Raw genomic sequence first — 27,918 nt, 5'->3', positions numbered from 1 at the left:
TCAAAAAAGTTAGGACACCGGTTGATTATGAAAAAATACTTATAGATCTCTCCATTTTTATAATAAATTAGCTTACTTATATTAGTTGCTAAACATATTATATTTAAGGTACGAAGCAGAACATAGTTCTATTTAAAATACGAGTATCTAATACTCATACGTAAGTCGTGTTTTGTATCCATAGATTAGATCTTATAATAGAAACATAATGTAACTCAAAATATAGAGAAAAACCGTGATGAACCTGTATACTCGCTCAACATGACTCCATTTAGCCGGGTCCAGACTTGTCGAGTAGCCGCCAACACTTATCAGTCTAGACTGATTCAGTGCAAAAATGACTGAATATTTACCAAAAGGTTGCTTCAACCCAACCTTATGAAGCCACGACTATTTTATTATAACACGTCATAGTAAATCTTAAGGAAATGAAAAGATTAATTTTAATCTATGGCAGTTTTTTGGCGGTCAAAGGACAAGGAAGCCCCATAACAAGCAGTCCGTGTGCGGTGGTTTCTCGACTGCTGGTAGGTAAAATGGTTCATGCCCAAATGCTTGGTCAGTGTGAACCTCGCTTTTAAAAAGTAAACACGATTTGTTAAATTATCACAATTGAAACTTATAACAATAGACCTATTTACAGTTCACTGTTCTCCTTTTTCGGTTTGTGCTTCTGTACTACGTAGGGAATGTGCTTCGTGAATCTTTTGCAGCCGTTATTCGCGAAAATTGGCTGCGCCTCGCTCGGCCCGTACGTTATCACAGACATCGCATCTCTGAAAATGAGAAAAATATAAAACATAATACGACAAGTATGCCAAGGTGTATTTGTTACGTTTGGCGTTCGACTTCAGCCGTAGGGATAGTGGGCTCAACTTACGCCATCATGTGCTCGGTGGGCTCGGCGACGCCGTACGCGCGCAGCTCGGCCAGCGCGCACTGCTCCACGTGCTGCTGCTCCAGAGGCAGGAACGGGATGTAGTGGTCTATCAGGTGGTTCGCGATCGTCGACGACTGCTTGAAGCCACCTGCAAACAAAAATTATTCACAAGTTTGAGTCATATAGGTAGCGGTCCCGCGAAAGACGTGGGTGCACACCGCTGTGGGGTATTATTTATATTACGAGATTTTATTAAGAAGCTTTTAGTATGTCTATGTTTCTGTAATAAAATCTTTGAAGTAAAATCCAACACCTTGGTACTTCGAACAATTCGAACTAGCACCGAAAATGAAATTTTAAGTATAGAAAATTGCGCAATAACTGGATTTTAGTTATCTGCCTTAGAGAATAATATCATACGACATTGGGTGGATGTGACGTGACCTGGTTCTAGATATACGCAGAGCTGGGTACCGTTAATCAAAAAGTTAACTTCGTTAATCGTTAATCCGTTAAACAAAAAGTTAACTTCGTTAAACGTTAAAACGTTACTTTTCAAAAGTTTTAACGGAAGTTAAAGTTAATCGTTAACTCGAAATCGTAAATATACGCAATAAAAAATAAAACTAGGAGAAATAATCATAAATTTTGATTTTTATTAACGACTAATCTACTAATTAACATGATAATCATTACTAATTAATAATACCATAGCCAATAAAAATATCATTCGCTAGCATCTGCCATAAGGTGCATGTGCCCCTTCATGAACATGAGCATATTAAAATTGTCGTCTGATAGCGATGCCCGTTTTGGAGAAAAAATATCTTTTCCCGCCGAAAACTGACGTTCCACAGCAGCACTCGATGGTATACGTGTGTTATATTTGAGGCAGCGCGCGGCCTTGGTGTGAGTAGGTACTTAGGTATTAACGATTAACGGACTTAAGAAAAGTTAACGGAAGTTAACAAGTCCGTTACAGGTTTTTAAAGTTAACTTAAAAGTTAATCCGTTACTCGAAAACTTAACTTCGTTAATTAACGATTAACGGATTAACGAGTTAATGCCCAGCTATGGATATACGGGTACATTTATTTCATACCAATAAAGATGCATATATATAGAGTTCAAAATGATCTGGTTTCTTCAAATAAGAACAATCCATAAAATAAGAAGAAATATATACCTGTAAAATATGCCGTTTTGCGAATAATAGGTTCGAACATGTGGAATTCCACATCGTTCCTTTTCACTCCTTGTCCATACAAGTCCAGAAGAGTTGAGGCTATCTGACCTCCTCCAATATTAGAGATGAAGATGAATATGCTGTTCCTGAAATGCAGAAAAGTGGATCTTTAAGAGAATTAACCCTTTAACCGCCAGAGTCTGATATATAAGACATTACATATCCAGCTCATTTCGCCACAGTCTGATAAATAAGACAAAGATCTGATTTGGTTTTTACAGCACATTTATAACTCCCGTAACTATGCCAATCTTACTCTGCGTGGTACAATTACTGTCGGTGGCGACACAAGCACGCTCGATCCAAAATTGCTGGCGGTTAAAAGGCCTAATTACAGGTTAAGAGTATAGACATTTTTTACCAGTAATGGCCCCAAATACCTATTTATATTACGAGTATATAGCCAGGTCCAGGGACCGTATAACCGGTTTTATTAAATACCTGTATAAAAACTGTCAAACGAATACCGGTTAAAATGTTATACCTATATTCGCATTAGAGGTATTGCTGTCATTCCGTTTTTGTCTTTATCGCTATTTGTACACTAATTGACATAATGAAATACCGGTATTCATTAATACCTCAATAATAACAGGTATTCAGTATACCGGTAATGGTTTTCGTATTTAATACCGGTATTCATTGCACTTCATCAAAGAGTAACCAAAAACTTTGCGACAAGAGGTTAAAGTTGTTGTTAAGTCCTCATGCCAAAGACATATGTAACTTACTATCTATTCTTTTTGCTCATGCTTATATTGATCGCTGTACAAGCGAAAGATTTCATGATTTAACCACGAGCGTAGCAAGTGGTTCGAAATGTGTAAAATTGAGCGTTGCGACCGTTTCAAGGCACGAGGTTAATGAATGAATTAATGAAAATAATTAATCCCAGAAAACATTTCCATATGAAATATGAGCGCCGCGCCGCCAAAATTTTCGCGCCGCCGCCGCCGCCAAAATTCTGCGCTATCGGTGTGGCATCGGCGTGACCTTGTTAGATACTAGAGTCTGTCTAAGCTAACTTTGCACCGATTTGAACAGAACAAAGTGAGGGAGTGTTATTATAATATAAACGTCATATTTTCATAGAACTTTGACATTAACGATGATATTTACACACGTTGTCGTTGCAAATGCTATGCAGATTAGTTTGATCGGGAATTTATTGCTTTTATATAACGTGCTAACAAATTAGGTACCGATATTTTAAGAGATAGTACTTTATATAAAAACAATTAACTTTAAATAGAAATCAAGAAAACTTTTCATATCATATTTTTGTTTTATTTACCGAATAAAAATATAAATTAAAATTATATCTAAAAATAATCATTACGTGCATTTAACCACATAAAGAAAAAAATACATAGAGTGCTCACTCAGAAAAGTCTAATGCTCAACAACTTTCAGCGAATATTAAACAAGGATTAACTGGAACTTTATTTTCAACTCCTTCTGCTTTAATATAGTAGTAGTAGTAGTAGTAAAACACTTTATTGTACAAAAATCAAAACAAAACAGGAAAAATAACATTCGTCATTAGTACAAAGGCAAATTTATGCCTTTAAGGGATCTCTTCCAGTTAACCTTTGAGCAATATTAGTTGTAAATAGTTGTTCAATACAATTTTTGAGACATTTTTGAAATTAATATGCTTTTTAGGGTTCCGTATTTCGTACCAATATGAAGTTGATATCAACTGCAAAAAAGTTTCTCGAAGGGGTTTTTATAGGCTTTTAATATCGTACATTTAAGTCACATTCACTCATTGATTCATTCATACTATTTTTGCGATTAGTAGGTGGTCTGTGCGAGCAGTGTGTGTAATCATTCACCTCTCCTGGCGATACGTACATATAATAACTATTATATATTTGACTATAGCTACCCGCACTGACTTCGCACGGATTACACAAAACCTTAACAAATTGTACACCTAAACTAAAGCTTCCTCAAAAATCTTTCTATTGATAGCTGAAATCCGCATGAAAATCAGTTGAGTAGGTTTTGATTTGAGTTCATCGTGAACATACATTCATATAGTTACAGACAGACGCGGCGGGGGACTTTGTTTTATAAAGTGTAGTGAATTAGTGATAGATTCAATTAACAGTAACCTCACAATATAAAGAGATGTTCATTATGCTGCTTATCTACAGTTAATGCCATGAAAAACTTTTTTCCTACCATAATTCAATAAATTAAATGAAATTAAATTAAATGAATTAAGGTTTGAATTCTCTTCGCATAAACCAAGTTTTCAAGGCTACGCCGCCGATTCGCCGCCACCGCCAACCAATTTTGACCGGCGAACCGCCGCCGGCTAAATGCCTATTGGGCGGCGCTAGACGTGCGCGCCGGTCGAAAAAAATTGGGTGGCGGCGCGCCAGAAAAAAATCCACGGCGGCGGCGTGGAATTTTTCAACTTTTCAATATAATGTAACGTATAATGAAAAGCCATGCTTAACCCTTAAATCGACAAGGGAAAAAAATCTCAAAAAACTGTGTTAGTATCATTTTTTTGGTGTTATTATCTTATTATGTGGTTGTTTATTGTAGAAAAATCATGAAAAAAATCTATTTATAATAGTTTCGAAAAAAACATAGGTATGTCAAATATGTTGGATGTTGCCAGTCGGTGTAAATAAAAAGATACGCCGCATAATGAAAAGACGTCTAGTATTTTGGACGTTGCCTAGTTAGTATACAGTACTTTATATGCATAAGGTTTTTTTTGTCAAATTCATGGTTTTTTTTAATAAATATAGAATAATTGCATTTTTAATTACAAATACACTTACTGATAATGTCAACTTATGTTATGAACTAAAGTAAAACCTATTATTTTTATATTTTTCCAAAAGCTTTATAGCTCGTAGGTGGTAAAATTTTACCAGTCATTGGCGTCATTTTATTAACATTAAATCAAACTTAGCGGGGTATCGTAGGATGCAGCAACATCTGAGCAATGGTATACAACAATGCATGCAATTTTATCAATATTTTCGTAAGAAATTTCTCAAATGAAATCGGGTCTGTCTCTTGATGTCTTGATGAACGCACAGGAAAAAAAGACCGTAATAATATTTTTTTATCTATTTGGTTCATTACGTTGCAATACGACAAGTAATGACTTTTTAAAAGGTTTTGAAACACCTAAAATCCCTCTGTTTAATTCATATTCATATTCATAAAAACTACCAGAAAACGTGATAATTTTACTCTTCGCATACTTGGCACTAGTGCCCTGTAATCGACAACGGTTAAAACACTGGACATTATACTTTGTAAATGTGTTTTACCCATAGGTACATGGTACATACAACACATTTTTATGTAAATCGTACTGCCACATAATAAATAGTTAGTATGGTGTTGGTGCGACATAAAATAGTAGAAATTAAATTATATGACCAAAAAATTTCCGTGAGTACGTAATTATTGCCATGTTTAAGTAAGTATTTTACGTCAAAAATGTGAGAGTTACGTAGGAAGTGGCGCCTATTTCAACTATTTCTTATCGGACTATAACCTATTACATATTTTAACGCTGCATAATACTGTCTTATAAAAAATATTCGGCGCGCATTTTAACCTATCGGCGGCGGCGGCGGCGGCGCGCGGACTCCTTATGGCGGCGGCGCGCACGTCTAATCGGCGCTCATATATTTGAGATTATAAACTACATACTTAATAAAATACAATTAAATCAACAAAAAAAAACAATTAAATGAATCAAATGAACGCTATTAAATATTTATCATTCAAAATCATCACCTAACAGCTAATTTTACCAGCCAACATGAAAACGGGCATTCTAAGATCCGGATCTTAAGTATTTACAACTTTACAAGCGGGCCGGACAACGTCCTTGACGAGTAGCGAAGGAACGAATCGTGGTACTACTACAACCGGTATTGGCACTTACTTATTACCGGTAATAGCTTTAGGAGTAAACTATCAAATAGTGGTATTTGTTGTCAATTGGCTAAACCGATAACACTATTGAATACCGGTATTCGAATACCTCTATTCGGAGCTTAAGTGATATAAATACCCAAATTCAAATTACACCGGTTATACCTCAATAATAACCTGTAGTCAGAATACCGGTAACGGTCCCTGGCCAGGTCTACTCAGAATGAGCTGCCTCGCAAGGAATTGCTGTGAATAAGGATACTGTAAAAGAATTACCATACAAACAAATTTAGATAGAAGGTACTCGTTTTTCTCCTGAACTCTTCATATGTTAACACAATTCAATTCTCAAAAGCAGTTTTATCCAAATTGCGGCCCGTGTGCCGCATCCAGCCGGCTAGAATAAAAGCTCCACGTAAAGGCAGCCGAAGCCAATAACTAATAAGGGCCCTGGGTTCAAAAAGCTTGGAAACCTCTGCTCAAGAGAACAGTCTCTAAAATGATAATCAAATATATACACATACCTAAAATCTACCCCATCCACAGACTGGTGGTGATCCAGGAATGGCTTCACGGTGTCCAGTATGCTTGGACACATGTCATGTATTTCATCAAATATTATTAGAGATGTTGGACAGCTCTTCACAACCCTGAATACTTCGGACATTACTTCCTTCTGAAAATGTAAATTTATTATGCATGTTTTGTGTGTTAGGAATTAGGAATAACACAATTTTATTGTACCTACACAATTATTTAGTTAAAGATAAAGAGTTTTGACATAATTTTTTAACATAATTAACTCGTAAATTGGGCTGTTATTATAATTCTTTGATTCACCAGAGTAGCAGAAGTATTAAGTTCAATCACATGCATTTAACCTTTTGGACGCCAATGACCGATATATCCACACCGCAGGTTCAACGCCAAAGACCGATTAATCGGTCACAGACCACAGAGCAACATAGACCTACGTGCATATGCATAAAGATCAATTTCAGTTTTGACACTTCGGTGACGTGGCGCCGGGTGACTGCTTTTGTGTTTGACATGGCGTCGAAAAGGTTAAATAGGTCAATATGTAAAGGTAGTATAGTGACTCATTTGCATAGTCCCTGACATTGATTCTAAATTGCTTTATTTTTTAATGTCATAAGAACATTACACAAGACAGGTGGAATTAAACTGGTGTGGTATGTAAAAAAAGTCAACAATTACAATAAATATCAATCAGATCGAAATATAATGTTGCAAAAGAAAAACATACAGCCATCTATTAATTATTGGTTAATTGTTACCACATATCGTCAGGTGACAAGCAAAACTCATTAATTACTAAACAATATTTAAACAAAAATCAACCTTATTTATGTACTAATATGGTTCACTATGGCTATGAACTTGTGGTGGTAATTAGTGAGTTTAGCTTGTCACCTGATGATATTATACTGTATTCTTTAACATACCTTCTTCTTGTCCAAATCCTCACAGTTAAAGTCCTTATCTCCCATGAACAACTTGACATACTGGCTTTTAGTTCCCTTCTTGTAGAGGGCCTCAGCGATCATATTGGATGCATAGTTCTTGCCGACCCCTGACCAACCGTGCAGACTGATCACTAGTGCTTTCCGGTTGCTGTTATTTAGCACTGCTTCTTTGTGTGCACTTATGATACTGCCTAGCTCATTCACTAAGGGTTGTCCAAACATATACTTGGAGAGTGATGTCTTTAATTCTGAAATTTTTTTGAAGTTAAAACATGCAAACAGCAGCTTATTATGTTATGATACTAAGGGTTGGTTGCACCAAACTGTCTGTCACCGTTAAAGCGGTCGCTAAATTTTATTGTATGGGAATTTTCATAGTAATCTGTTGAGTGTTTTATGTTGATCATGATCAGTCTGTTAAGTGTGGTTGGTGCTACTGGCCCTTAGTCCAGTTTTTTCAAATTTTTCTATTCTTTGGTAAAGTTGATTCTATTAGGGAACATTTATTACAAGTTTATTGAATACATTACAGCTCTATTACCAATCATTTTAAACTTACTCTCAATGTCATATGGGACATAATTTGCATTGCAACATTCCATGAACCGACAATATGAGTTCTCTTTTATCGTTTGCCACTTGTACCAACCACCTGTTATAAAAGCTGCACCCATCAAGGACATAGTAATTAGCTCTGCAACCATGCATTCTAGAAGACCGCAGGTTATGATAAATATCAAAAGTAGGCTACAGTATTTCATTTTTATCTAGTCCTGAATTTGCTTAATTATTAAATATGTAGTAGTAGTGGCTTTCCCCAAGTACACAGCCTGTTCCTTTTAGCTATTTAGTACTTTGTTTCTTCAAATTTAAAGATTACAAAGACTACAGGCACTCATTGGAGCCTCTGTAAAAAATATAAATTTGTAAGGTTAAGAAAGTTGATTAAATTGTTTAGTTTGCTATCATTTTAAGATATCATAATTTTTATTTTCTTCTCTCTTACCCACTATATTACAGGTTCTAGTGGATTTTGTATAAAATCAAATAAAACTGCGATAACGTGCGTGCCAAGAACAATATGTACTATGACAGCATCGCGATAATGACAGCTGACAGCATTGACAGCTGCCAGCCTACCACAATGATGGGAGCGTTTGGATCAGTTTGGATACCTAATAAGTTTTCTTTGGTTTCGGGTCGATTCGGTGGCCGCAGACCAAAGAATACACAGACTTAAATATACCATAGATGACGCAAATGCATCTACTTCGCATGTCCGAACCCGGACCAAGCGTCGAGGTTGGCCGTCGCTATTGACACTCTACGCGCGCCAGTTGTGGCAACCGGTATTCCGTAAAAAATTAAAAATGCCTCGTTGCGTGGTAATTAACTGCAACAGCCCAAAAATTGCAAGCACCCAAGGGCAAGGACATATTTCCTATCACAGGTAAGTAATTTTAAAATGATATTATGCGTAAATTCATTTTAAAACCATTTTTTAAGTATTCCAGGTTGTGATTCCAATAATATACCTAAGTAACTATAGATTAACTTTACAAAACTATATTTACATTACATTGCGCTTTTGCTTTGAGCGTTTGATCTGACGTCGTCTGTCAAATTTAGCGAGTAGTGTTGTTCCTTCTACCGATCGCTTCTAATAAACGATTTTAATCGATATCGGACAGATGAATGATATTAACTATTATAAAAAAAAAAATTAATAGTTATTGATCAAAAAAAATCATGTCCTAATTTTACACGACACCTTTAAAAACGAGGGTAATTTAAACATATACGAATACATGTTTATACGTTTAGTATGTTTATAAATTTCTATTGTGTTAAAAAAACTTTCATTATTTTTGTTTTCCACATGATCCAGTCATAAATTTTGAAAATACCAGTTTCATTGAAGGGAAAAGTTGGGAAGAAGATCATTCGTCTGTCAGAAAATCGATATCATTCATGATAATCGATTTGTGATTTTTGGCGTGGTTCGCGGGGGAGCGGGGAGTGAGCGAGCGAGACCGCAGATATAAAATCTATGAGTATGAGTAAGACAGTTGAATCGTAGCGGTGAAGAGGGGCATCGGTGTCTTTGAATCGGTTAGGATTTCCCATCACTAAATTGTGGCTGTGACGTCACAGTAGGTGGTAAAAAGTCGGCACGCTTGGTTTCAATTGTGATATTTGCTTCATCTATGGTATATTTAAGTCTGTGCTTCGCGCTTATATTTTTTAAATTTGCCGCCTTTTTCTACTGACAAGATTTACTTGACCAAGTATATTCATAATCCAACACACTCATTCCTTTCTTTTGGGTGCAAGTACTAGAGTAAGACAATTAACCCTCTGTCTATGTTTGAAATGGGACGATCCCTGGCCATATATTAATTTAATAATCCAGTGAGACGAGAGGAGACGAGCCTTCGAGCAACACCGGCTTCGAGACGAGCATATTAAAACGAACAAATGCTAAGGTGAAATTAGTTCAAAGAGTAGTATATTGTTTCTGAACGTACTTCAAACTGTCAAAAAAAAGTCAAATTAAAGCCCCTGCTACACGGCAGCCGACAAGCCCCCAAACCGCGTGGCCTTGGTCTGTCCCGGACCGTGTAGACAGTTGTTACCAACAAAATTTCGTTTGACCTCCGGACGCCCTTGGCATGCGAGCGCGCGCCAGCGACCGCGGTCTGAGCGGTCGGTCCGGAACCGTGTAGCCGCCCGACGCCGACCGCACTAGGCCATTTCGCTTGAAGGACGCGCCGTGTGCGCTCGTGTGGTTAATAGCCATGCCATGGGTACTCAGTAGCATTTCTAATAATTCATCAAATACTTTCCTCTTCATTCTCAGAAAGTTATGTATGTCCCCGTAGCGTAGTCCAGCGAATTCATTAAGTTGAAATGACTCAACAAATGCCGTTTTTTGAGCCAGCGTTTCATTCATATACCCTTTTCTTTTTTTACAAACTTTTTATTAACTTGCAATATACCTAATGTAAGTATGTAAATATGTTTTTATGGGTCAAATCTTGCAAGTTAAATTAGACCCACTTTCTAGTTTCCGATGGAGCTGAAAATTTGCATACATATATAAGTCGGGTGACAATGCATTATTATGGTACCATAGAGCTGATCTGATGATGGAGACAGGAGGTGGCCATAGGAACCCTGTGATAGAACAACGCGACCTAATTGTGTTTGGGGTTGTTAGAATTGTCTCGACGAGTATTAGATGCCTCTGGAAAGAAAAGTACAGTCAGCGATAAAAGCTTGTACCAAATATTATTTTTTTGACAAAAACTTATTTTTTTGTCATTGCACTAGTATGAGTAGGTAGGTTATGAAATTTGGCGCCCCGGCCAATAAGTTTTGCCGCCCCAGAAGTGAATAAAGAAAAACAAAATGCAATCCGCCAGGGGTGGCATACGCCGCCCTTAGGGCCATACGCCACTGAGTAGGTACTAATGCCACGCCAACTTTCTGAAAGGTTAGGGGCCATTTTGTGCGCTTGCAATACGTGTTGTCTGTCCGCGAGTTCTGAACACACTGTGGTTTGCCACCGTCTAGCCAGACAACTCAGACGGACCCACACACCAAGGACAGACCTAGGTCAGACGGTTAGTAGGCTTGTCGGCTGCCGTGTAGCAGGGGCTTAACTGCATCATTACGGAATAAACTTCACACACAATATAAACGAGTTTTGTTGTTGGATTTTATAACTTTAAAACAATCTTTATAAGAAAATTTAATTTTAATATTATAATAAAATGGTATCGTTGATTTGTTAAAAAATCATACTACGTTAGTACCAACTAGGGTTGCCAGATGGTCGGGATTTGGCGGGATTCTCCCGATTTTTAGCATGTGTTCCCGATTCCCGACAAAGTGAAAATTGTCCCGAAAAACAGCTTCGCGTTATCCATACTAATAGTATAAAGGCGAAAGTGTGTCTGTCTGTCTGTTACCTCTTCACGCTTAAGCCGCTGAACCGATTTAGTTGAAATTTGGTACCTATAGAGATAGTTTGAGTCCCGGGGAAGGGCTCTATGGGCAGAGCAGCTGACGTAGTGCCAATAATGTAAAATATCGTTGTTTTTAATACAATTACTTTAATTTAATGTTTGTTTTTTCCCGACTTAAGTCCCAAAATCCCGAAAAATTGATATTTTTTCCCGATAATAGCGCCTTACGATCTGGCAACCCTAGTACCAACACTGCCTAAAGCATAGGTATGCCGTTATACTATCGGAAACATTTATTATTTTAGTTTACAACTTTAAAAAGTAACCTTGTAGTGGAGGCTTTAGACATGGAGAAAACTAAATTCAAAGTAGAATCCGGAATACAATTATTAACAAGATTGTCCACCAAGAAAACTACAGTCGACAATTTCTACCCTAACTTGTTTCAATCGGGTCCGAAGCCAGGAGAAGTGATTGAAATGTTTAGTAACAGAAGCTGTTCATTTCTACTGATTGACATGATTATCGAAGCTGTACTTCCTATAAAATTTGGTGGTGCCGAAATAGGTGTTCTAATCTTAAATACAGATGGTCACATTAGCTTGCAAGCATTAACTGCATCATTACGGAATAAACTTCACACACAATATAATGTTGGCCTTCATGAAGATGACTTTGCAAAGGTGCTAAATGATATGATTGATAACATTTTCATATTGGATGTTTTTGAAGCCACTCAACTATACACCAGTTTTCAAAACCTAGAAAATATTTTAGCAAAACATAATAATATTTCACTGTGCGTGATTGATACACTGACAGCATTCTACTGGTCAGAACAGAGCTTTAAAATTACCAAGATGGATATCTATTTGAGAAATCTTCTTCGTATTGTTCAAAAAGCTGTGCAATGCCATGAAGTGACTATATTATACACACGGCCAGAGTACTTTAACTCGAGCAAAGATTTACTTGAGAACACTGAGGCTTGTGCTGATGTCCCTACTGCTGAAAAAGTGAATTGCAGGATACAAGTGTGCCAAATTGAAGATGAAACCTTTATTGCAAATGTTAGAACATCTAGTGATGTTACCAGAAAAAACTTTAAAATAGAATTTAATAAAATAAATTGGTTGTAAGAAAAAGTCTGATAACAACTTCAGCTGTTTTTATTGTGCTGCTATATTTTATGATTTTACATTTTCTTCATGCACTTTTTGTAATTAAAGGAAAAGTATAGAAATGTTTTGCTTAAGAGCTAAAATAGTAGTCTTAATACATAGTAATACTGAGAGATCAATCATATAAAAGTTAAGAATAGGATGAGGATGAGATTCGAAAGATTGATATTTCAATGATATATGTGCTCCTTAGAAATAAACTTATCAGTTTTGTAATTGATATTGTTAAGATACCTACATAAAGTACATTACAAAGTTTTCCAGTAAACATTTCAGATTGACTTCAGACATGTAAATATTATCACCTTACTCTTAGTACTTACAATGAAAAAATAAATGTGTGATACTACCCAGCATTTCCATTACAACATTACTATTTTATACTATTTTATTTTTTATGATTAACAGATTTTTATAAATATATTTTGATATTGTTGTAATAAACAATGTACCTACCTAAATATTAATATGTGCATAATATTTTTTCTGTTAATGTTAAGGTAGAAAATTAAATGGATTAAAACACATCTGCCAGTCACAATCTAGAATATCTAGATTTCAATGACCTGAAGATAGAGAACCTATATTCTACAAAATTATATATTTAAATGTCTATATCACTATTTTGTTAACTTTATTTTGACCCAGTATTAGAAAGTAAAAAAAAAGTTTGCACTGAAATTAGGATATTGTTTTTATTGTAGGATAGCTAAATTTTAATTTCAACCATTCTTCATTGATTTAGTATTTATAAAAAATTATGTAAAAAATGTTTTCTATCCATCTATACTTCTCATAGTTGAGGTGGCCCTTCTAGGTAGTATCACACAATGTATTTATGAATATGATTCTAATACAAAATGACAGCATTACTTTGTTTTATTAACAAACCAGTCAACTATATAAATAGCTACCAAATATTAATCTAAGCCCTATAGAGATATTTCTACTAGTACCTATCATTATGTGTGATTATGTTTGTGCACATAAACCTAAGATACAATTTGTTACTTGCAATGCTGTTGACTATTCACTGTAATGTTACATCATTAAATAGATAATGTATGTGAATGCTACTAAACCATGACTGAAGTAATTAAGGTTTTCCCATTTACTGAGAGTATGATTATAAGAGTAGCCAGACTCCTGGACAGAGAAGGATGCCTCAAACATTACTCCAAGGTATGCAAGGTGTATTATTGTTGTTAAGGAAAACACAGTGTTGATAATCACAGCTAGGAAACTGTTCTTTTTGTGTCTGTGGTGGCATGCTTTTGTACATGGGTTAGCTAAGCAGCAGACTTCCAATGCTGATGCAACCTTGTGTCTAAAGTTATATTCTACATATGAAAAGGTTCCAATGCTCAGCAGGACAGCAGCTAATTGGAAATTCAGACCATGGAGCAATGAAGAGACCACATAAGTTGATAGGAGAGCCACAAAGTGCCCAAATGGTTGACATGTCCTAAACACGTAATTCTTTAACCATTGATGCATAGGCATATTCCAGTACACTACTACTTGCACAAGAGATCTTGGAAGCTCAATAAAGAATGGTCTTGTGATAGTTAGTTCTGAGTGACAGTCATTTGTGAGGCCAAAACCAGCACTCAGCATTGTTACCACCGACATACTTGAAACAAAATAATGTGACATCCTGAAAGCTTGGGCATCTCGATAAGCAACCAACCATTTAGTAATATTATCTGGGACGTACCAGGGAACAATGCAGTTTGACAAAACTAAAAAAAGCATTGATAGTGCAAAATTTATTACAATTAATTTTATCCACCTTCTCGATAAAAATTTTACATCAAGGTAAGTGCTGTAGGTATGGAAGGAGATCCATGGTCCAAGAATACAATTGGCAGGGCACATCATGTAACCGCCAAATTCAACAGGATTAATCATACTTTTAAAAAGATTTCTATCCAAATCTATAGCTACTGATATTATTTTCATTGCTGCTATCATTTGAATACCTCGAATCTGCTGCCACATCTTGGGATTGATCACATACACCTCACACAGTACCAGGTAACCAATGGTAATGACAGAGATTATTACCCCTCTATGCTTCTTTGTCAAGTAGGATAGAGCCAGTATGATGATGTAGGAGCTGGCAGCCAGGCCCACCGTCCACACGAAGGCGGCGCCGACATTGCAGTACAGCAGGAAGGTTCCGATGACAAGGGACACGCTGTGCCGCACGTTGTGTGGTATAGGCACGTACTGTATTATACAGCGCAAAATTATGTTCGCTATTATCAAGTCTTTTGCAAATCTAAGCCCTTCGTAGAGGGTTGGTTCGCCACACAATGCGATATATGCCCAAGTGTTTTCTTCAATGTAATCATCCTCTTCATACATTATTTCTTCATCAATTTGATGTTGTGTGCGAGTATCTAATGTACTTCTGATTAAATATTGTATTTACAGCATACCGGCAAATCGCGCGTTAACAATGATGGGTACGCGTAATTTATAACACAATTATGAATGTATACCTTACTAATAAATGAAACGGGCTTGAATGTAACACTAGTAAAATTTTCTTACTGAAGATAAGTACGGTTTTAAGGAAAAAATATACTTTTATGTGTAAAAGATGGACATTAAAGACAATGGGTTCATTTCATGGGCTGTCAAACATATTGACTCACACGAAATAGAAAACGACAGCTTCTCTGTCTCGCACTCCTTCCATTTCGCAACTGGACGATTTTAAAAGTCACAACAGACTACCGTACTTAGGCCGCAGTGCGGTGTAGTAGTCTGGTATGGCTTTTCACGACGTTAAGTTGGTAGTACTTTTCTAGCATGAAATGAAATGTCACTGACATAAATCTATCTACTGTGCGGATCTAGCTTAATCTGTGGTGGTGCCCAATCTACTTTCTCACTCGCTTGTGTGGGCTTGTTTCCAATATTTCGTATTTCATTGATATTAATCTAGAAATTAAGTGTTTGAATTAGTACTGAAGACGCAATATACATACATTTTAAGCTTAGTATAAGTAATGTGTACTTGAAGTGACGGAACAGAAGTAAATTTAGTCAATAAATCGGGCGACGCGCCGCCATATCATCTAGCGACGCGAATTCGTATGATTCAAGTGTGACATGGTGTAACCACATTATCATCGATTAAAGATGGCTAGTCCGTCTCCTCAGAGCAGTCCAATGCCCCCGCCACAGGCGCCAAGTCCTATGGGACCGCCTACGCAAAGCCCGGCGCCTCCTCAGTCGCCTCACAGCCCGTACAACCAGCAGCATGTGAACGGGCCGCCAACACCGCATCAAGCGGGAGCTCCTCAGGGTCAGATGTCGAACCACATGTCGCCCGGGCCGGCGCCTCACCCTATTGCTTCTAACTCAAACGGGCCCCCACAGCAACATCCCGGCATGCCGCCAAACTCGCATCAGATGCCGCCTCATATGGTTGGAGGGCATATGGGCAGTCCGGGACACGCCATGCCCACTGGCTCGCATCCCTCCGGTCCTAATGGCATGCCTGGTGGAGCACAGCATCCCAACATGCCCGGGCAAGGCCCACCCCATGGATACATGCAGCATCAAATTGGACATATGGCTCCAGGACAGGTATGCTGTAAACATTTATTTCATGATGCTACTTCATTTAAATTAAACATCAAATGTGCATGCTAAATGTTTATTGTTATCAGAATTATCTTGTGGTCAATTAGAAATCAAAATATTATAAATACATTCAGTAGTAGTAACTAGGGATGTTGCGGATGCAGATTTTTTGACACGCTGCCGCTAATACGTTCCTGTTACCTGGTCGACATCCGCATTATGCAGATGCTCCGCATCGATTTCATGCGGATGCGGATGCAGATTGGGATGGTGAAAATCATGCAGATGTTCCGCGGATGCGGATACGAATATCCGCAACATCCCTAGTAGTAACAAACATGATGTTGCATTTTTGTCACATTGTCAATTGAATAGCGGCCCATAAAGATCAATAGTGAATGAAAGGATTTCATTTATTCCCCTTGCCAACTCATAATGCAATGGCCCAATATCAGATACTTCTGGCAAAACATTATCAAAGTTTGTCAAGTAGAAAGTAATTACCACAGGGACATTTAAATTTTCCTTAACCCAGTCTGCACAATTTCCAGTATAGTTAACTGAAAAAAGAATGAATAATCAAGAACAGCTAATTTGAAGATATAGATAGTTTGTATTATTATATTTAAGCTTAGTTAATGTTTTATGTTTTTTTAATTGTGTCTTAGTAGTAGCATTTAGTTAGTGCTTAATATCTGTTTTTAGATATAGAAAACCCAGACATGCCTATAATCATATCTAATATTTTGTTTGACACATTGTTAGCTCAATATATCTAAACTGTAAATTAGATTTAAAATATAATTACACAGAAGACTCCTGGTAGTCCCATAGTAATAGGACTTGTTGAACTTTGCATTCAAGTCTCGAGTTGTTTGCCGTAGTATTTCCCTCTATGGAAAAATTTCACAGAATTATTTGCAGAAAAAACCATTGCAATTTTTGTACTAATAATTAATTTATGGAAACAAAAGACATTAATGAATTCTAGGGATGAACTTAACTTCAAATGTCATTTTTCTAGTAGTATATTCATAAACAAAGGCCGGAATTTTTGAACTATTATAGGGACTTCTTATTTATCACCACCAGATATTACATAATATCCATACAATGTAGAACCTCGGAGTAATTAACAATGGAGCCGCCATGTCTAAAATTTTCGGTACAAAATAGTCTGCCGTTTTTTGCGGGGGAGGGGCACATCAAATGTATAGGTACGTCATGTCAGATAAACGTCAGTCCATACATATGGTTGACATGTGGTTGACCATTGGCCGCCTTTTTTCGACAGAGGGGAACGCCTGTTAATGGCGGCTCCATTGTTAATTACTCCGAGTGTAGAACACAACATATAAGAAATTAATAGTCAAAGGATATAATTTAACCAGTTAATATGGAAATAATATGACTAATAGGAACATTCCATGAAATTGTCTACCGACAAATGGTAGACAATTTCATGCGATCAAATTACCATACAATGCGAATTTTCTGAAGATTTGCAGGTATAAGAGTTTCCTTTCTATGACAAATGGTCAAAAATATGCACAGAAAAATAATCGCCTGCTCTAAATGCCGAAAAAAAGCCGCAACACAGGAAATAAAATGAGTTTTTACGATACAGCCTGTGTAATGCTCCAATGTATCAATTTCTAATACTTATATTTGTCAGTAAATATTACATACTAACAAAGTCTTACTTACAATAGTATCCATATTACTTTGCTCTTTATCTCCAACGGCATAGGGTGTAGTTATTAAATTATCAAATCCTTTGACATTGAAGAAGGCCAATGTATTTGGTGCTATGCCATCCAGGAATTCTGACAGATTATATGTCTCATATTCAGAGAGAGCATTATCAAAGAACATGTTACTACAGGCTTTCTCACCTGTCAAATTAATACATTTTGTAGCATTTTTTCTATATTTTAGTGGCATTTGTATATTGGTTGTATCTACTTAGTAAATTTACTAGAATACCCTGGAAGTTACAGTGAAGTCTCAGTTCAGCCGGTTTTCCCCAGGTGTTTTCATGACCCTGCCCAAATAGTTCCCAAAAAGCTCCTAACTAGGGCAAATTCATTAGTCTACTGTTTAACCTTTTAACCGCCATGGAATTTTTCATCGAGCGTGATCATGTCGCCGGTGGTACAAAGTTACATAAAGTTTTGTCATATTTATCTTGTCTTATATATCAGTCTACGGCAGTTAAAAGGTTGAATATATCTCATAAATAAGAAATCAATCCTTCTTCTTCCTCGCGTTATCCCGGCATTTTGCCGGCTCATGGGAGCCTGGTGTCCGCTTCACAACTAATCCCAAGAATTGACGTAGGCACTAGTTTTTACGAAAGCGACTGCCATCTGACCTTCCAAACCAGAGGGGAAACTAGGCCTTATTGGGATTAGTCCGGTTTCCTCATGATGTTTTCCTTCACCGAAAAGCAACTGGTAAATATCAAATGATATTTCGTACATAAGTTCCAAAAAACTCATTGGAACGAACCAGGCTATGAACCCGCGACCTCCGGATTGAAAGTCGCACGCTCTTACCGCTAGGCCACCAGCACTTTAAAATAAGAAATCAATCCAAGAAACAATAAAGTAACATCATTTATATTGTAACTTTTAATGTGACAGTTAAGATGGTCAGATGATTTAAGAAGAATCGGAGGAGGTAAATGGATGCAAACAGCAAAGGAAGAAATAAATAAATGGAAAGCTTTGGTACTCCAAAGTCCTTTGGTACTCGTCCTTTGACATAGGCCTACTGGCCTACTGGCCTATGTCAAAGGACGAGTTGAAGTCAAGTTGTGAAACCAACTTAATATATTCTTTGTAACTAGAAACTTCAATAATAAAGGCTGTTATTTTATCTTATATCAAGTTATATCTCATGTATAGTTTACCTTTTGCTTTGTATAACCAGTTCCTATCAAGACTGACACCTCTGGCGAGATTGGGGTGGCACAATATTCGGGGCTGAATTACTTTTCTATTCTTAGCCCAAAAACGATCCTAAAATTGGTCTCAAATTGATATATGAATTAAATTCAGCAATTATACAATGTACTAATGTATGTAATATAACATATAGAAATATATTTTTACATACTCTGTACAAACTGTAAGTGTATCCATCAGGATTTAGTACTGGAAGAAAATATGCATCAAATCGTTTTGTAAATGGATGGAATTTTTCATCCAGAAGACTTTTCATATAAGCAAGCACTAAGGCTGGTGAAATCCAGTCCCGACCTGCCTCCCCACCTAAAATAAATATTGCTGGATTTCTATGTCCATTTGTTTGATTACCAGGAACTTTTAAAATTACAATATCCTTTTTCTCATATGTCTTGCCAATTACAATTTTTTCAATTCTTTTCGTATATTTATTTTCCCAGTACTGATATAGTTTTTGTATTGTCGGAAAATCTTGAAATCCATTATAAATGATCATGTCATCAGTTAATTCTCCCGAATCCCATGCATCTTCAGTCAGTTGTGGGCCACTGTAGTGAAAATATAAAATATACCATAGTATGTTGACATAATTAATTAATTAACATTAAACCAATTAAACATATTAAACCAACATACAAATGATACTGCTTATACTTTGTGAATAATGTATCACTGTTGTTAACTATACCCTCAAATTCCGTCATATATTTGTCTTCAACTATAACATGCATTGGTATGGCTGCTTCATTTGTAACTCCATTTAAAAAATAGCAATGGTCATAGTTTCTATGAATAATGTACAATATTTGCCTGTCCCTTTTAGTTAATGCTACTAATTTGTACAAGGTGTAATTCTTATTGGCATCACACGTAAGTAAGCTTACAAATAAAATAAAGGAGCAGCTATATATCTCTATTGCACGCACCATTTTGGTTGTAAAACCGTTATGTTAATCAAGTAGGCTGTGCGACGATTTAATAATACTAAAACTCGTAAAGGTTAAATTGCGCATAAATTTCACTCAATGAGCAAAGTACTCAAAGTAGGTTTCGTAAATTTCTTTGTTTCACAGGTTTTTCGTATTGTACTTGTACAAACACGTTTTGCATTGTTATTTGAAACTATTAGTATTTCGTACTCTAAAGAAGTGGTTTCGCAAAATGAAATGTTTTACAGAATACTATCAATTATCATTATATAGGCACCAATGGCAATGGGTGGAGGCGCTCCTCCGCCGGGCAATGGTCCCGCGGGCGTGCCGCTGCCGCCCCACGGGCTGCCGGCCGGTGGGCCCGGCCACATGCCCCACCACGCTCTCATGGGCGGCCAGGGTCCGCCGCCGCACACGCCCTCGCCTGGCTACTCGGCGCATGGGCCCGCTGCACCCGGCACGCCGCCCAACCAGCAGTCGCCCGCGCAGCCACCCGCCGCACCCCAGCACCCGCCATCGGCGCAGACCCCTCCGCACCAGGGCGCCCCGCCCTCAACCTCCTCCAACGGCGCGTCGTCCTCCTCGCCTATGCAAGGCTCCATGGCGACACCGGGTCCAGACAACCTTCACGCGCTGCAACGAGCCATCGATTCTATGGAAGAGAAGGGGCTGCAGGAAGACCCGCGATACTCGCAGCTTCTTGCTCTTCGAGCGAGATCAAACGCCCAGGACCCTAGCAAGGGTCTGTTCTCTAACAACCAGCTTAGCCAACTCAAGTAAGTACAATAATAATATGCTGGCTAGGATATAGTAGTTGATGTAATGACACGCATGTTTAAAACATACTGTTTTTCAATTAAATGCATCCTGTCAACACTGTTTAACATTACAGGGCTCAGATAGCCGCGTACAGAAATCTGGCTCGCAACCAGCCCGTATCGCAGCAGATAGCCCTCATGGCTGCAGGCAAGCGCACCGGGGACACGCCGCCGGAGTGCCCCACGCCACCGGCGCAGCCGCCGTCGCCGTACAGCCAGCAAGGACAGGGCCAGGGGCAGCCCGCGGGCAAGGGTGCGGCGGGCGATACCGCGCGGGGTGGCGGAGGGGCACCACCGACACCGTTGCCTATGACGGGGCAAATGGCGCCGCCTACTCAACCTACACCGCCGCTTGTTAACCCGGTATGTCATCACATTTTCCAGTCCATTTTTGCCCTCTCCTCCTTCCACAGAAGGAGAGGGCAACGGGGGCAAAAACATGTAACAGTTGCACATTTTTTTCAAAGTAAATGCGCTCACTTTGGAGTGCAGCTATATGTGTGCGAAAACTGAAATTAATATCTTCATAGGCATTAATATTGAGAATCAAATATTTATTACGAATTACTCTTTCTAAATAGGTTTCAAGAATTTTGGTTTTTGGTATTGTATCAGTTATACAAAATAAAAATACATAAAATATTTGGTTCTGTCTAGGGTTTTAAAACTTTTCATGCTTTCTCGGAATTCCTGAATACCCGGGGATGACAAATATGCAGCACTTAGTTATTGTAATAGGATCTGGTATTTGTCATAAGTACTTATTATTGTAATATCTATTACCAGCCAATGGGACAAGGAGCGCCTCGCGGCGCGGCGCCTGTCAGACCGCCAGGCCCAGGCAACGCTGCCGCTCCCACCAGTCAGCAGGTAATATAGCTCTACATAGAACAACATACATCTGTATCTATTTTCCCAAGCAATGACTGGATTAAACCACTTTTATGTAGGGATGGGAATCAAAAGCAATCTAATCGATTATCTATTTGCCAGTTGATTATGTAATTTTTTCAAATCCTACATAGTTTTTTTTTTGCCATATAAATCGATTCGGTATTCCATCCCTTTTTTTGTGGGAAGGCATTATTTGTTTATAGTTCGTTTTTTTTTAGCATTAGAAAGAAGGTAAGCGATCTTGACAAGTCTTTTAATTGAAAACCGCCATTTAAAATCAGTAACTCTTACTTATGAAACCAGAAGAATATAAATGATCGTATGTGACCGTGACTTATTTTGAAAACGTGTTTTTCAATAAAAAGACACATCAAGATTGTTTACCTTATATCTAATGCTAAAAAAACGAACTATAGCTGGTTACCCTTTTATGACAATTGAAATTTGAACTTTAATTTCAATAACATACCACTTTTATTTTAGCCGGGTGCGCCTACTCCTGGTGCGAAACAGAATCGCATCACTAGCATACCCAAGCCCATGGGACTCGACCCCTTACAAATTCTTAATGAAAGAGAAAACAGGTAAGATTTCTTATTTATTTTATTTAGAAATTTAATTCAGGCAACAAGGCCCATATTACAAATACCTTACAGACTAACATACATATGTATTTTATAAACTTAAAACTAAACACTATTTATGTTTATGTTTATATTTATGTTTAAAGGACCATCCCACTATATAATACTGTTATATTTTATCGGGGATTTTAAATAAATAGAGTTCCAATAGCAAAAAGGGGTTGTGCACAAATCACGCGAGGTGTTTTCGGCTACTTTTTGACCCCCCTCCCCCTTGGTGATATTTGGTGAGGTTTTTGGCTACCCCCTCCCCCCACACAACCTCATTCCCCCATCAACCGTGTATTTTTTTGAAATTTTTTAAGTTGACCTAATTTTAAGATAATTAGTATTGGCCTGATGACAGTAACAACACTGACTTAATATTAGAAATAGACACACAGAGCGGAACACAAACGTCAACAAAATGTGGGTCAGAATGACATTAGCGGCAAATTTGCATTGATGATAAAAACGCTTACGTAAATTTTGAGTCAAGATAAATGTTTTGTACGGAAAAGAACTTACTGCCGTAAGCATTAAGTGTCAAATTTGTAAACATTACTACCAACACTGTTTAAACTTTAAGTCCGATGGCACTAAACGTAACTTCACCTTTGTATTTACGTCAAACAACGTCAAACGAGAATAATGAACGAATGGAGTCCCTTTGGTACATTTTAATAGGTATTACTGTACAGAAAAACCAAAGTAATAAATTAAACAAATTTAATTTGATCGGGAGTTCAAATAAAATTAATTTATGGTAACAACCCGTGTAAGTTATCATAAAACAAATTTATTTTTAATAACTAAGTATACGTCTTTAAATACTATTTTCCTTGAAATAAATTCAATTTATTAAATAACTGTGTATTTTAGATCTATATAATACTCTTCGCACTTTCGTTCTTTGCAATATAGTGCACGGGGACATTCAGGTCGCTACTGGTACTAGGGTTGCCAGATGGCCGGGATTTAGCGGGATTCTCCCGATTTTTACCATGTGTTCCCGATTCCCGACAAAGTGAAAATTGTCCCGAAAACCAGCTTCACGTTATGAAGCAATAATTTCAAGTTCCGAACTGTCGTCGAGCGAGCGAGCGAGCGACTCAAGATCTCAAAGAATGTATACTAGGTATTCTAATTTAAAAACGTCTATGGGCAGAGCAGCTGACGTAGTGCCAAAATGTAAAATATCGTTGTTTTTAATACAATTACTTTAATTTGAATGTTTTTTTTCCCCGACTTAAGTCCCAAAATCCCGAAAAATTTATATTTTTTCCCGATAATAGCGCCTTTCGATCTGGCAACCCTAACTGGTACTGATTGGTTATGGTCTTTATCAAAAAAATCCTGTGGTCGTCACTGTGTTCAGACAGGTTTAGCATTTACAGTTAGTCGATGTAAGCCCTTATTGGTCGTGTATATGTCGGAAACAGGGAAATGGGCCGAACACACAAGTGCCGTTTTGCCTTTGTTTAAAACTGCATCACCCCTATCTCTTCTTATAATAGCAGTCCACTCTGCACGTCGCATAGGTTTTCTTGGAAATCTTGAATTTAAACATAATATTATATCTTATGAATTCCATATAAAAATAAAAAAAGTATTGACCTCACATCGACTCATTAGATTTTTGTTCCTTCACATCCCTTCTTTGGGACTAACAAAATAATTTATTCAAAACCATGAAATTACCACCAGATTACATAAATTATGTAATGCTATCCAAAGAACTAACCGAAAGAAATGCATTCCATGCTTTTTCCTTGTTTTATCTTTGTTGTTTTTGCATATTTTCACCACCATTTTACGACATTGTTGACAACTTCACATTTGAGCGGTCCATACAAGACTAAACGAAAAAGTAACGCGTGATCTGTTTTAACGTTACTTTTGCGGGGCCATTTTTTGCGGCTGATTGGGTATCCAGTTCTTATTCTATATCAATGAGTAACAAAGAATCATGGAAATAATGGTTTCAAAGAAACATATACGTAAATACGATTCTAAAAAATGGCCCAATCTCAGTATAAACATTAGGATTATTAATATATTCAATAAAATAAAACTGCAAAATTCTCTAATCGGCTTCGAGCAACACCGGCTTCCGACACATCGGAAGGGAGGGGCCCAAGCGATATCTCACCGTACAAATGTTTCTGCCATTTTTCGCGGGGGGAAAGGTGCACACAGTCGCACTTCTCACCCACTTACATACAAATACATAGAAAATGACACACGTCAAAGACAAATCTTGCAAACCTCGATCTCTTTTTGTGTACGGACGAGTGACAAGTGTCACAACACGCACACTAACACATTTTCGTTGAAGTATGTTATTGTATTCTGAGAGATGAGAAGTCGGATTTGTCGCTCGACCGATCCGCAATTTGTACTGAGCGAGCAAAATCGATAAATCCAACAATTACATGAGACTAAAATATAATAATTGTGTTTGAATGTAATTAAACGTATGATATGTAAAAAAAATATTACATGTGAAATGTAACACTTTCTTTTCGTAAATTAGATGTCCCCGACCTCTTTTTATAACAAAAAACCGAGCAAACAGGCATTTTTGTGCAGCAGTGTTCACGCGCGCGTCTGGACTCGGTCTAGTGAAAAATCCAAGTGCAACTAGTTTTATTACCCGCGCTAGATTAGATTGACGCGCTAATCTTGTACCTCGGCAGAGGGGAAATAGTGCGAATGCCGCCTCCCTTACGTGTTGCTCGAAGCTAATCGGCCATTTTGACTGAAACGCGAATCAGAAGCGAGCTAAGAATTGACGTCATCAATGTATGACATATTTCTTAGAGCAACATAGACAACCTCATTGACTGTAATCCATTACGTCCTCACCAAAGAGTTTGGAAGTTCAAAAAAAATATTATTTCGCCACTAAACATTTATTACGTCCAAAAAATATTATTACACGATATAAAGTAAATATTTATTTGTTATTATATAAATAAAACGCTAAATAATACGATATTTCACAAAAAAACTTTTAATTTTTTGGCTGAATGGAACTATCATTGCCATGTTGGCTGTCGTAACTAGAAAAAATTAAAAATTAAAAAGGAGACCCGGCGCTCGGTGATTTTCACTCAAAATTTACATGTATCTAAATAATTCATCTTAAATTGCAACCGTGTGAGAGTCTTTGTATAAAATGACTTATTGTGAACAATGTTTGTAATGTATTTATCACCCCTAATCGTAATATATGGTGCTGAATTAACAATATCATTCGGATTCAAGGGAAATTCGTAACTGTAAGTATGTAAACAATGTCTACCAGCATAATTTATGACGTCACAAATGGCGTGTGAGGCGTTATCGCGCGAGGTTTAAACTAGCTATAATAAAATGCAATTATTTATGTTAAATCTTATGAGTATAGCTGAAATATTGTTTTTCGGAACCAATACAAGTGTACCGATAATATTAAAAGGGATTTCAAAATTTGTCATCAGGCCAATTGTATATAGAAAATCTTGTTTATTTTTCTATTTTGTTAAATAGACTCGCTAATTTGAAGTGCAGAGTGAAGATTTATGTTAAACGAAACCGAGAAAAAGTATCTACTCATGTGGAAGGTTTTTTTTTCTTAGTTTCGTTCACTGTAGAAAAATACACGTGAGGTTTCCTTATAGCCCCCCTCCCCCAACGTGATCTATCGTGATTTTTTCGTGACCCCCCACCCCCTATCGAACCTCGCGTGATTTGTGCATAAGCCCAAAGGTTTGTGAATGAATTGACGTAAATGCACAACATTTAAGGTACCCCGTCGATACATTTTGGCACAGAATAATTAATAGTACTACCGTACTGAAAGGAAACTTCCTACAAAACCGAAGTTTGACAGCGGTTCAGGGTCGAATCATGCTATCGCTTTCTAATATATAGCACTATCCCTTTCGGCTATTTAGGGTTGTCAAAATTCAAGCCATTATCTTATCTGTGGTCGTGCACGCAAAGGGACGTCAAGTTGTGTCAACCCTAATAATGGCTCGGAGCAATGCTGAGCCGAGCGGAACCGAGTTTGGCCGAAGTCAGGAGTTTCGCACCCCTGATTTTGGTAAATCTTGCAGTTCGCTGTAACTTGCCAGTACGAAAAAAGAACACTAATTACAAAATCCCGCTGTTACGACATGAGGTGTTGTAGTTTGCGTAACTTCAACTCTGGTGCCGATACTTATATGCTTATGTAGTCGATCCTGTAATAGCAGAATATTGTATGAATCGAAAATGGAATCGTATATATGTTCATAGAATTGCCGCTCGTATTGCACATCGCATGGACGTGTTGTCCAACTTGCCGGCCAACATATCGGACGACCTGCGGCTTCAGGCGCAGATCGAACTGAGGGCGCTGCGCGTACTCAACTTCCAGAAGCAACTAAGGGCTGAGGTAAACTTTAAATTTTTTCATGGTTTAAGACATTCTCGTGAGAGTAAACATTGTGATAGTAATTAATGCTCTGTAGTTAAATAACTCAATTTTGGTATTTTATTTTGTTGGAAACATTGTTTGATGGAGTAGTATGGTGGTAGAGGTAAGTTAGGCACTGGAGAAATAATGCTTTTAATACAGTATATTAGTAGACAAAAAGATATTTTAGAAAGATTTAATAAAAATCTACAAATTAAATATGTTTCTCAAACAAAACTGCACTTATCTTTATGAAGACTTCTACTTTAAAAAAACATAGATCCAAAACAAATTAGAAGCACACAATAAACCTTATTATGACGCCATGAAGTCTATACGTTATGCCGTACATGAAACATTCAGTACTATAATACACGTATAAGCAAATACGGTATTTGTTGATAGATCCTCGGCCAGGTCCGCCGCGACACGACGTTGGAGACGGCTGTTAACATAAAGGCGTACAAGCGCACCAAGCGGCAGGGGCTGCGCGAGGCGCGCGCCACGGAGAAGCTGGAGAAACAGCAGAAGCTCGAGGCCGAGCGCAAGCGCCGCCAGAAGCACCAGGAGTTCTTGCAGACTGTACTGCAGCATGGTAAGCAGCAATAGCTATCCTTTAATAGACCGCAAGGTTAGAGACGGCGGTGTACAAATGCGTACTACAAATGCACCAAACGCCAGAGGCTGCGAGAAGATTACCTACAAGGTTAGAGACCAGCCAGAGCCAGAGGTAAGAGTGCCAGAAGCACCAGGAGTTCTTGCAGACTGTACTGCAGTATGGTAAGCGTGCATCAGTACTTTGTTTGATTTATTAGCCGACCCTGCACAGGCAAGTAACATTAAAGGTACAACTAAATTCGCCCCTGAATCGTCATTCGCGAAACGCTTGCGCGCGGCACATCGTACTATACTAGAGTGTGACCAAGCTAACAGTAGAAAAAGGCGCGAAGTT

The 27,918-nt window shown here is 37.6% G+C and overlaps 5 protein-coding genes across 6 annotated transcripts in view; 2 read left to right on the top strand and 3 right to left on the bottom strand.

The window, feature by feature from the left end:
- Nucleotides 1-3: 3 nt before the first annotated feature.
- On the bottom strand, nt 4-8,634 carry LOC134804219 (torsin-1B). The gene is made up of 7 exons (XM_063777185.1): nt 8,541-8,634; nt 8,094-8,441; nt 7,514-7,782; nt 6,572-6,723; nt 2,067-2,212; nt 881-1,028; nt 4-776 (listed from the first exon to the last, which is right to left on the bottom strand). The coding sequence occupies exons 2-7, from the start codon at nt 8,293-8,295 to the stop codon at nt 638-640; spliced, it is 1,056 nt and encodes a 351-aa protein (XP_063633255.1). The 5' UTR covers nt 8,296-8,441; nt 8,541-8,634; the 3' UTR covers nt 4-637.
- A 3,190-nt stretch (nt 8,635-11,824) lies between these two features.
- Nucleotides 11,825-12,651, top strand: LOC134804225 (DNA repair protein XRCC2). The gene has a single exon (XM_063777193.1). It carries the CDS (start codon nt 11,853-11,855, stop codon nt 12,642-12,644), a length of 792 nt encoding a protein of 263 aa, XP_063633263.1. The 5' UTR covers nt 11,825-11,852; the 3' UTR covers nt 12,645-12,651.
- A 9-nt stretch (nt 12,652-12,660) lies between these two features.
- LOC134804215 (protein-serine O-palmitoleoyltransferase porcupine) lies at nt 12,661-15,338 on the bottom strand. Its single transcript, XM_063777179.1, has one exon. The coding sequence runs from the start codon at nt 15,054-15,056 to the stop codon at nt 13,728-13,730; it is 1,329 nt and encodes a 442-aa protein (XP_063633249.1). The 5' UTR covers nt 15,057-15,338; the 3' UTR covers nt 12,661-13,727.
- A 231-nt stretch (nt 15,339-15,569) lies between these two features.
- LOC134804237 (ATP-dependent helicase brm) overlaps nt 15,570-27,918 on the top strand; it is a 33,211-nt gene continuing 20,862 nt past the window's right edge. The window contains exons 1-7 of the mRNA XM_063777210.1: nt 15,570-16,289; nt 20,458-20,963; nt 21,080-21,368; nt 21,792-21,875; nt 22,383-22,483; nt 26,807-26,945; nt 27,372-27,561. Of these exons, the coding sequence (XP_063633280.1) occupies nt 15,840-16,289; nt 20,458-20,963; nt 21,080-21,368; nt 21,792-21,875; nt 22,383-22,483; nt 26,807-26,945; nt 27,372-27,561 (1,759 nt within the window). The 5' untranslated portion in view covers nt 15,570-15,839. The remainder of the gene's footprint in view (nt 16,290-20,457; nt 20,964-21,079; nt 21,369-21,791; nt 21,876-22,382; nt 22,484-26,806; nt 26,946-27,371; nt 27,562-27,918) is intronic.
- LOC134804217 (zinc carboxypeptidase A 1-like) lies at nt 16,352-20,217 on the bottom strand. Of its 2 annotated transcripts, none has more exons than XM_063777182.1 (6): nt 19,892-20,217; nt 19,407-19,803; nt 19,201-19,309; nt 17,994-18,181; nt 17,095-17,179; nt 16,352-16,846 (listed from the first exon to the last, which is right to left on the bottom strand). In XM_063777182.1, the coding sequence occupies exons 1-6, from the start codon at nt 20,182-20,184 to the stop codon at nt 16,650-16,652; spliced, it is 1,269 nt and encodes a 422-aa protein (XP_063633252.1). In that variant the 5' UTR covers nt 20,185-20,217; the 3' UTR covers nt 16,352-16,649. The 2 variants fall into 2 exon arrangements, with proteins under 2 accessions (XP_063633252.1, XP_063633253.1); XM_063777183.1 differs by having other exon boundaries at nt 16,354-16,846; nt 19,944-20,079.

This window comes from Cydia splendana, chromosome Z, assembly GCF_910591565.1.
Source record: "Cydia splendana chromosome Z, ilCydSple1.2, whole genome shotgun sequence".
Classification (NCBI taxonomy): Eukaryota; Metazoa; Arthropoda; class Insecta; order Lepidoptera; family Tortricidae; genus Cydia; species Cydia splendana.
The sequence above is the reverse complement of the archived record's forward strand: the minus strand, read 5'-3'. Positions and strand labels throughout refer to the sequence as shown.